General features: G+C 54.6%; 1 protein-coding gene and 1 long non-coding RNA gene across 2 annotated transcripts in view; one reads left to right on the top strand and one right to left on the bottom strand.

Annotated features, from left to right (window-relative positions):
• The window catches only part of LOC115064402, a 10224-nt gene extending 9754 nt beyond the window's left edge, over positions 1–470 (bottom strand). The window contains exon 1 of the long non-coding RNA XR_003844233.1: positions 390–470. This is a non-coding gene — a long non-coding RNA (uncharacterized LOC115064402). The remainder of the gene's footprint in view (positions 1–389) is intronic.
• The window catches only part of Kcnk3 (potassium two pore domain channel subfamily K member 3), a 37466-nt gene continuing 27029 nt past the window's right edge, over positions 195–10631 (top strand). The window contains exon 1 of the mRNA XM_021202524.2: positions 195–618. Coding sequence (XP_021058183.1) covers positions 336–618 — 283 coding nt within the window. The 5' untranslated portion in view covers positions 195–335. The remainder of the gene's footprint in view (positions 619–10631) is intronic.

Raw genomic sequence — 10631 nt, 5'->3', positions numbered from 1 at the left:
CCCCCCCCCCGCCCTCGGCACGGCTCCCCAGTCCTTATTTGGCTGGGCGGGAGGGCAGGCGGGAGGTGGCGGCCGGCGGCCGGGGGGCGGGCGCGGGGGCGGGCGGAGGAGGGTGGTGGGTGGTGCTGAAGGGACAGCTCCGCGGCGGCCGGCAGCGGCAGCGGCGGCGGCGGCGACGGCGGCGGTGGCCCCGGGGTGCGGAGCTGGTGCCCGGCGTGGAGATCCGCGAGCGCAGCCATGCCCCAGGCCGCCTCCGGGGCAGCAGCGGCGGCGGCGGCCGGGGCCGGGGCGCGGGCCGGAGACGCCGGAGGGCCGGCGAGGACCCGGGAGGGACGATGAAGCGGCAGAATGTGCGCACGTTGGCTCTCATCGTGTGCACCTTCACCTACCTGCTGGTGGGCGCCGCGGTGTTCGACGCACTGGAGTCGGAGTCGGAGATGATCGAGCGGCAGCGACTGGAGCTGCGGCAGCTGGAGCTGCGGGCGCGCTACAACCTCAGCGAGGGCGGCTACGAGGAGCTGGAGCGCGTCGTGCTGCGCCTCAAGCCGCACAAGGCCGGCGTGCAGTGGCGCTTCGCCGGCTCCTTCTACTTCGCCATCACCGTCATCACCACCATCGGTAACTACACTCGCCGCGCCGGCGGGGACGGGGGCGGGGACCTGGGATGCTGGGGAGCCGCCCGCGGCTGAGGGGTCCCTGCGGAGCGGGGCGGGTCGCCGAACCCGCGCGCTCCCAGTGGCTGGGGCTCAGCCCGGTGTGTCTGCTCTGAGGGGACCCCTGACTTCGACCTGTCTCCAGTCCGGCCAGCCCTAAGTTGGCCTTGCCGGGCTGTGCGAGGACCCCAGGGGACTTAAGTGTGTGAGAGGGACAGGAGCGGCCGGCCGAGGCTCGGGAGGAGGGGTGTGGCCGGGCTAGGCCCTGGGGCTGGGCATCCAGAGTGAGCGGCCACTCCTCCGTGTCCCTGACGCTGGGCTTGGGCACCCGGGTGTCCACACCTGCTGGGCGTTGGGGAGGCACGTAGATGCCGGAAAGCTGCACTCCGAGACACATGGGGCCACTCTCTAACTGCGACTGAGTGCTGTTAGGGAGGGGGGTGGGATGCGTGTGTCCATGTGGGTGTGGGAGTGGGAGTGGGAGTGGGAGTGTGTGTCCACCTCCATGAGTTTGGACTGCACCAGACAGGGCCTGTAATTCTCTGAGGGCAGCAGATCAGGGGCTGGAAGCCAGATTCTGTCCTGTTAGCCTTCTTCCCCAGTGTCCCAGTAAAACAGTCACCTCACAGGAATGGCTCCACTTCTTTTCCAAAGCCAGGGCAGATCATGCTGTAGGAGGCCACACACACCCAGCTCCTCTGAGAACATGACACACAGGTACACACACACACACACACACACACACAGAGAGAGAGAGAGAGAGAGAGAGAGAGAGAGAGAGAGAGAGAGAGAGCACAAATAGATGTCTGCCAGGAAAAGCACCTCAAGCCAGGCCCTTTGCAGTGTTACTGAAGTGTCCAACCAGGATTACACAGTGTAACCCTTCCCAGGACCCTGTGATTGCAGCCCAGCTCCACCACTAACCCTCTGCATGACCGACCTTGGTCAAGTTCCCTCTCCTGCCTGGATCTTGGGCTCATGTCCCAACATGCAGAGGTTGGCCAAAATGATGTCAAGGGTTCTTCCCAGCCCTGACGTGCTTGGACTCTGAGATTGGGAACCCACCTTCCCCCAAAGCCATTGGGATGCCTCTGGGAGCTGATTCCTCCCTCTTCCCCACCCCTTCTCATCGTGACCCCCACCCCTTGTCTTGGCCCAACTCCTAGGGACTCATTGCCTTTTGGCAAAACCCAACAAGATGGCAGTGTTTTCCTGGGAGTCAACAGGAGAGGAAATGTGGAAAAGACAGAACTGGACACTGCCTGTCCACTGCAGAATGCTGTTCTGCCGTTCTGTTGCTCTTCAGCAGTGGGGAGAGGACTTCGAGAAACCACCTAAAGGACAGATTTGGTCTGGCCCCTTCCTTCCCATCCCACTGCCACTTGCCTGGGTTTAACAGCCGGTTAGCTCTCTGTAAATCAGAGTGGGGGCCTCTGTAGGCCTCTCTCCCTCTTCCCACACCAACTCCCCAATTAGTACAACTCTACTCTAAGTCCCCGGGTCCCCAGCTTCTCAGTAACCTTCCAGCTGACCTCCTTGCTTCAGCCTTATCGCCACAGCAAGCAGAATGTTCCCAGAAAAAAAACCAAAACCAACCCCCCCAAGCCGAGCTGCCCCAGCCCCCTTCACCAAAGCCCGCACAGCTCCCCACTGCTCCGTGCTCCTCGCCCCACTCCACCTGCCTGACTTTACTTACTTACTTGGTGACCTCCTTCTGCAGCCTCCAAATCACCTCCCAGAGAGCACTTTTACATGTTTATATCCAACGCATCTTTTCTTCTGACTCCCCTTTGCTATCCAAGCTGACCCCCTGGGCCCAGTTTAAGCCCACCCCCCTCACTAAGCCCCGCAGGCCCACCGCCCTTGAAGGCTGCAGCAGGATTTGCTGGCCTTTTATTTACGTCTTAAGGGGTGTGCTTTGTTTTGCCTTTTCCCCATGCTGTCACGTTAACGGTCCAAGTAGGCAAAGCCCATCTCTGCATTTCTGAGAGCCAGCATGGTGTCCATCAGTCATGAGCAGTGGAGAATACTACTGATGGTTTAATGTGTGCAGAAATGGCAGGCATTACCCTTCTCCTCCAACCCTGCCGCTGCTTTCCAAATTGCCCATGGCTCTTACCTAGAGAGCCGCTAGAAGCTGGGGCTAGCAGCAGAACAAGCTTCTGCTGGTGTTCATTTAGACAGACAGTGCTAGTCAAGGAGAAGATGTCGCCTCAAGTGCCTGCCCCCCCACCCCATCCAATCACCCATGGCTTTTTGTCACCTCTCAGTTTGGCTCTGCCACCTAAGTGGAAGCTGTCCTTGAAGTGGTGGTTAGAGTGCTTGGAAAGGGGCTCTGTGTGAGAATGTTGTCAGTCTCTTCTTGACCCATCTGCCTCCTCGGGACCATCTTGTGGCCGATCCCTCAGGATGAGACTGGATAAGTGAGAGAGCCTCTCACTCAGTCAGCCTCTAGTGGCCACAGTGGTGTTAGCGCTTGGTTGAATCTCAGCCTTCACAACTCAGCGTGGTTACGAGATCAGGGCAGGGATTGCTAGCTGTGTCAGTCAGACAGTGGGTACCGGTCAGGGAAGGGAAGGCAGGGGAAGGGATCTCCTGCCCAGAGCCACCAGGCTGATGGGCAGCGGGCTCAGAGTGGGAAGCTGGGACTTGTGACTCCACACCCAGGGCTGTATCCCTGCTGGGCTCTTGGCTGCTTCCTTTGCCTCCATATGTCATGAAGCCCAGGCCCAGCCAGGCCTGGCAGAACAACCAAGTGCCTAGTGATGCCAGCTTGCAGGATACTCACAAGCAGCCCTGATTGGTTGAAGGTCAGCAGGGTCCAACTTAGTCACTCACCTGGTTAGTCACATCCTCCACTCCCACCCCCTCATTCCTGGCCTCGCAGCTAAGGGAACCCTTCCTTCCCTGCTCCCCAAGTTCACCAGACACAAATGGAAACTCTTTCCTTGGGAAACCTGGCCCTCCCTAGCTGTTGAGTCATCAGACTCCTCCAGGCCCCTGCCCCCTCTATTCATAGCCCAAAGCTGTCAGAGCAGGAAGGGGCCTGGGGATCAGCTGGTGCCGTGGCTTCCTCCTACAGAGAAGGCATGGGGCGGGGGAAGGGTAAGTGTCACACAGAAGGGTTCAAAATCTGACTTCCGGCATCCCCCACGCCCCAGCCTCCAGCCTCTTTACCTGTTATTATTTGTTTAAGTCTATTTACATATTTTGTGCTGCAGAGGATAGAACTCAGGGCCTCCCACGTGCTAGGCAAGTGCTCTACCACTGAGCTCCTTGGTGCTATTTTTATCACCACGATAGCCACCATAGTAATGGCAGCCTTCCTTTATTATCTACACTCTGGCAGGCTCTATCCGGGCACTTCATTTGTATTCCCTTGTTAAGTTCTGCCAATCCTTCAGAACTGACCTTATTACCCTCACTTTCGGCTAAGCAATGGAGGACTCTAAGTCAGCCACTCACCCATGGCCTCAGAGCTTGAGAGTAAAGCACCTGTGTAGACTCAATGGGACTATTTGACTCTCTCTCTCTCTCTCTCTCTCTCTCTCTCTCTCTCTCTCTCTCTCTCTCTCTCTGACAGTTTCTTTATCTGTCTTAACCCAGCCCAGACCCTTGGGTCAGGAGGCACCAAGCTGGTGCATCCCTAGCCGGGTGTCCCAGAAGAAGGGGCCCCTTGTGACAGCCTGCTGCTCTCCCGATGTGCCTGACACCTGGGTGTCCCGAGGGGATTTCGGGCTCACAGGTGCTGGTTTTCCCACAGCAGGCCTGGGAGAGACCAGGTGATTGATCTGCTGATGGAGCTCAGGCAGGGAGCCTGAGCTTTCTGGCTCCCAGCCCGACCCCGCTGAGCACAGCCTGCTGTGGCTCACCATGCAGCATGGTGACCCTGGGACTGAATTCAAGCAGGTGGCCCAAGAGGGGAACAGTGCCTTTTGTGTCAGAAGTGGCCGGCCACTTCCCAAATCACAGAGCCCTATAATAAGAGAGTGAGAGGTGGCATTAGGGACATCCAGCTACTCAAAGAGCTCAGTAACTTGCCCAAGGTTACAGAGCAAGTTGAGCACTTGATGAAACCCATAGGCAGCCTGCTCTCTTTACACCATGCATCTCTCACCATTGCCTGGCCCAACGCCCACAGGCTAAGTCCCTCCATCTTCACTCCACAAACCTCACCTTGGCAACCAGGGCTGTGGCTTCATCTGAACCCACCTTCTATCCCCTACCCTGCCTTGCCTGAGCTATTAAATCTTTCAGATCTCATCTTGTCAGTTATAAAACAAGAATTAAATTATCAGCAGGAAGGAATACTTTCATGCAAAGGACGTGCCTGGTAGAGTCGATATGCAATCCTATCTGCAATGTTTACTATCATTAATGTTACTGCTTAAGGAGTATGCCTTCCGCCCATGGAGTCCCCCACGGAGGGAACGGTTCTCTCTTCAGGGTTACCATGGCAAAGCTACCTTCTTAACAAATAGGGTCAGTGAGGCAGGGGTGAGTGGGTCAGGGTAGCTACTTCATCCTTTTTTGTCTTAGTCTCCCAAGATCCTACCACAGGGTCCCCTTTTTTCTTCCCCATGCCTGGAGCCTGCCTGACATGCAGGTTCAAAGGCCATGCTACCTCCTCTGACCAGACAGACCATCAGAAAACTAGTGAGGAAGAATGAAGGTCCGATGCTAATAGGAGAACCTGTTATAGATTGAAGGAAGACAGAAAAAAAAAAGATCTAGTGCCACCCAGCTCAGTTACTGGTCTCTATGACCCTCACTTTCCTCTTCTAAAAGTGGGTATATTCTGCCAGAGGTCCTCTTGTTTGCCCGCCCATCCGGTTCCCACGCATTCTGGTTGGGACCTGGAGGTGTTGGAGGGAGTGGAGGCGAGGATTGGACAGAAATAGCAGGCCCACGCCTGGCCACCGCAGGGACAGGACAAACACAATAAGTATTTTCAAAGGAAAACATAAACAAGCACAGATGAATGTAATGTGGATCACCACTCTAAACAGCTTTAGCTGGCAGCAGAAGCCATGGGTCTGTGCGTCGATTTTATAATAATTTTTAAAAGCTGAAAATGACTTCCCTGTGGCTAGCCAGCAACCAGGGGAGAGAGCAATCTCTTAACAGAGACCACGATCCTGTCGGTCTAGGCAAACCTCCACAGAGGACCCAGGGTGGACAGCTCCCCTCCCACCCTGCATCCTGGCCTTGGGCTCAGGAAATTGACATGTGTCTGCAGTAGGCCTGCCGTTCACCACCAGCGTTCCCACACTGCCCTTGCTCAGAAAGGTTTGGGAATTTGCCTAAGTCACTACAGAAATAAATGTCAGCCCCAGGACTTACCCCACCCCCCAGCCAGGCCTGTAAGTGTCTGGGCATCTTTTCTGAAAGCCATTCTTTTGGTGGAGTCTCTGTGATTTCTTCTATTCGAACCTCTGTAAGATATAGATGGGGCGCCAGGGTAAAGGCAGGGCAGTCTGCCCAAAGAGGAATTAGCTCGGACCTCTTTTGTGCTCATGGGACTTGAGAAGGGTCTTGCTAAAGGTCGTACAGTTAGCATCAGAGCTGGGCTTGGAGCCCTGTTCCCTGACCCCTCTGATAGCCTCTGGTTCTCAGTGAGCCACATGACAAATGCCTGTCGTGGCAGCACAGAGCAGTCGAGCACCCAGCGGCTGCTGCCGCCGCCGCTGCCACCTCCCAGGCCATGCATGCTCTCTTGTTGTTCAGACACTGCCGGTGCTTGAACAGCTGCCAGGGGTCTCCAGGGACCTGCCCCTCACCTGGAGTTGCCCAGGCTGTGGCAACTGCCACAAGCCGATTCTTCACATCCTCGTTTGCTAGTGTGTCTTAGTCATGGGTGAGAGCAGGTGAGGCCTCCTGGCCCGGTGGTCTCTCTGGAGCAGGGTCAGGCCAAAGCTGGTTTTCTACCCTCACTTTTCACAAACGGTATTGCCTGCCTGCCTGCCTGCCTGCCTGCCTGTTTGTTGAGACAGGGTCTCACTATACAGCTCTGCCTGGAACTCACTGTGTAGACCAGAGTACAGGCCAAGTGCTGGCATTAAAGGTATGTGCCACTACTTCACACAAGGGGCGCCTTACCACCACTTTACCCACATCTGCTTCATCCAGTGACACAGTAAAGTCCCCTTAAAAGGGACTGGAAAGTAGGAACATGGCCTTGGTGCCTAGCACTAGAGGTCTCTGACTCTGTCTCTCAATCTCTGCGTGTGTGTGTGTGTGTGTGTGTGTGTGAGTGTGTGTGTGAGTGTGTGTTGTGTGACTCTTTCTCCCGCACCCCTCCTGCCCACAGAGGCAGACCTCTCCCTAGGGAGTTAGTGAATGTCTGGCTTCTCATCTACGTGGAGTCAGGCTTCACCCAGGGCTTCTCCTGGGATGGGCCTGGCCTGGGTGCCCTGATTTAAGTGCAAATTCTGAATGGGCAGCTTTCTTCTAAAGCACAGCCTGAGAGGCTGCATGTGTAACAAGCCTCACGGGACACCCAAGCTAGAGATCTACGAGCCACACTGCTTAAAGTTCAGTTAATTGTAAGTAATACAAAGATTCCAGAAATAGACACAGGCGTTGAGAGGCACCCTTCGGCCTTGTGGTTTGGAATACAACACATTTCTGAAATCATGACAAAGGTCATCAGAGTCCCACATCAGGGTCAGATCTCCTCCTTTCCAAAAGGCATTTTGTCTTGGAGAAAGAGCCACAAGACGGAACGAAACTTGTAAAGGGATGGTACAGGGGTGGGGGTGGGGGTGCTTACAACTGAATCAGCTCATGAGTTCAAACAGGAAGGTCTGCTCCAGGGGCAGCCCCTACTCTGCAGGAAAGGGCCAGTGGGCCAGCCCTCTGCCCTCCTCTCCCAAAGCCAAATGTGCACGCCAGCTGGCATTTTGATAAAGAAAAGGCCAGAAATGGAGCTCAGTGGTAAAGCACTCGCCTTGCAAGCCCAAGGCCCTGGGCTTGATCCCCAGCACCAAGAAAATTTTAAAAAGACAACAACAGAAATTATCCCTGACCTTTTCCTTAGGAAAACTGGCAGAGAGACAACAATGGCTGAACACTAGCTGGGGAACTGGGGGTCTGCAGGCTTCCAGCTGGGGGCCTGGGGGTCTGCAGGCTTATGGCTGGGGACCTGGGGGTCTGCAAGTTTACAGTTCTCCTGTCTCCGGCAGCACCCACACTTGGGGAAGCAAAGACCTAAAAAACCTGAAAGACTAAACTCAGAAACACCCACACAGTGGGCACTGTGGTCCTAATTACTTTGTCTGAAAAGTCTATAGGCTGGGACCAGAAGGCTGAGCATCCTTCTCTGGGTCTTACTCAACTGGCACCAATATGGAGCCTAGGTACCACATACAGTGGTTGTACTGGGGCTGGGAAAATGGGGAGCATGGAAGAGGAGGACAGAGAAATAATGAATGGCCTACCCCGTGGGGATGGTGGAACCCAGGAGTCTGCTAGCCCTTGTTTGTTGCACGTCCCCTACCTATATGCTCTATACACATGCATGCACACACACTTACCCCCCGACACACACACATACCCACACATACCCATACTACACATACACATTCCACACATACACACACAAACACAGACACACACACGTGCACAAACTCCTGAGATCTCTGGAGAACTAAATGCCAGTGAGAAGGTGGCTTCTCCCACCTGGCCTCTGCCTGTCTTGGTCTGTGCCAGACTTGTCAGACAAATATGGCGCAGACCAGTGTGGCTGCCCAACACTTTTATTTCTCACAGTTTTGGTGTCAGAGAAATCCCAGACCAAGACACCCAAAGACTGGTCATTTGGTAAGAAACAGCTGGCTTCCTGCTTTCTGGGTTTTGGTTGACCTCCCGATGCCTGCTCAACCCAGGGATTGCATGTAGGGCCTCATGCATTTGAGGCAAATGCTCCACTGAGCCACTACATCCCGGGACCTAGATTTGCTTTTGAAACAGGGTGACCAAATTACCCAGAATAGCCTTGAATTCACTCTGCAGCCCAGGGAGACCACAAGCCTATAATCCTATGCTGTCAGAGTAACTGAAATCACAGGCCTGGCTTTTATAAGGCCACTGACCCCACTGAGAAGAATCCATCCTCATTTCCCAAGGCTCCTCCTCCAAACACCCACACTCTGGGGATTGAGTTTGAATTTGTCAATTTGGGAGTCTGTAGCACTGTCCAATGCCTCCAAGGACAGTATAACAATCATCGCCTCTTAGGAGCAACAGCTGGGTAACCATCTCCTCAGTCAAGAAGGAGCCCTGCCTCCCATGAGCTGGGCCCAGGCAGGAAAAGCCTGAGGAGAAGTCTGGTCCCATAGCTCAAGACACTCAGCCTCCTTGCACCAACTCAGTGTGGAATACAGGTGGCAGTGCAAAGCCTCTTCTCTCCTCAGCCCAGAAGGTCACCTGCGTTTGCAGACTTTAGAGGGACACTGAAGTCAGTCAGCGGAGAAAGCACTTCCGTGGTGTGGTGCACAGCGCAATGCAAAGCCGCTTGGTGAGGAGATGGTTTGTTTGGCTTACAGGTTAGAGTCTATCCAAGCCAGAGGCAGGAACCCAAGGCAAGGACCAGGAGGCAGGAGCTGAAGCAGAGGCCATGGAAAAGTGCTGCTCACTGGCTTGAGTCTCCCACTCCAGGACCACCTGCCCAGGAGTGGCACCACCCCTTGTGAGCTAGGCCTGCCCACGTCAATCATTAATCAGGAAAATGCCCTACAGACATGATTATGGGCAATCTGACGGAGACATTTTAACTAAGGTTCCTGCTCTGAGATAACACAGGCTTGTGTCAAGTTGGCCAAATAAAACTCCTCCAGGACAGGCAGTCGTGGAGAAAAGAAATCCCCCTTCACGTCCCTGCCTGGCTACAGGGCCAGACTTGTTCTGAGTAGATCCATGGAGGTAAACACACACACCAGCAGGAAGAGACCATAAAAAAACAATTCTGTCCAGAGTAAGTCGGGTCTTCTTAAAGTTGGCCAAAGATAGCTTGTGCTGCCTCAAGAGGTGTTGAGCTCCCCATCCCAGGGAGCATATAAGCTTCTTATGGTAAAATGCCCCCCACTCACCCCCAACCTCCCACCCCCTACCCCTGCTGTCACCACTACCACCACCACCGTGCATCCATCAGCCTTCAGCCAGACATGCGCACCAGACATGCGCACCAGACATGCGCACCAGACATGCGCACCAGACATGCGCACCAACAGAAGATACACATGAAGGATGAAGAGGCAGACTGCAAGGAACTAACTCACAGTGTGGAAGGGCGGGCTTAGCCTGATCTGGGGCAGGCCGTCCAGAAAGGCAGGCTGGAACGGTCCCCAATTTGTGTCATTGCTCCTGTCAATAGGTAGAATTTCATCAACAGGAGCAAACTCCTTCTTCAGCTAATCCATAAGGTCTTTCAGGTGATTGTGTCAAACCTGGGCTGTCTATCTGGAAGAATAGATTGTCCTGCACTGTAACCTAGGGCTAGCCTCTTCTCCTTCACTCAGTCAACTGGTTATAGACTATAATCACATTTACAGACTACCTTCCTAGCGTCCCCTAGATTGGCATTTGAAAAACTCAGGGCTTTGGCTATAGGACCATCAATCGCACTGTGTTGGGTTAGTAGCTCACAGTGACCAGCTTTTACGCTTCATCCCTGCCCAGAGATGCTTTGAGTCCTTGGTTTTCACCGGGGCAGCCTGGAGAGTTTGGGCACCCAGAGTGGAATTAGAGAACCCTTCCAAATAGAACAGGCTCACTGGCTTTGCCTTTCCCTCTTTGGTCTATCAAAAGCCATTACAATCTCCTGAGGTAGTCTGTATGCCAGGCTACATATGAGGTACCACAAGATCAGACAGCTAGAAACCAGATCCTTCCTCAAGGAGCTGGGCTCCAGTAGGGTTCTGGGAAGTCCAAGCTGACTGGTAGGTATGTATGCTACAAGCTGACTGGTAGGTATGTATG

Source organism: Mus pahari, chromosome 7 (genome assembly GCF_900095145.1).
Source record: "Mus pahari chromosome 7, PAHARI_EIJ_v1.1, whole genome shotgun sequence".
Taxonomy (NCBI): Eukaryota; Metazoa; Chordata; class Mammalia; order Rodentia; family Muridae; genus Mus; species Mus pahari.
The sequence above is the reverse complement of the archived record's forward strand: the minus strand, read 5'-3'. Positions and strand labels throughout refer to the sequence as shown.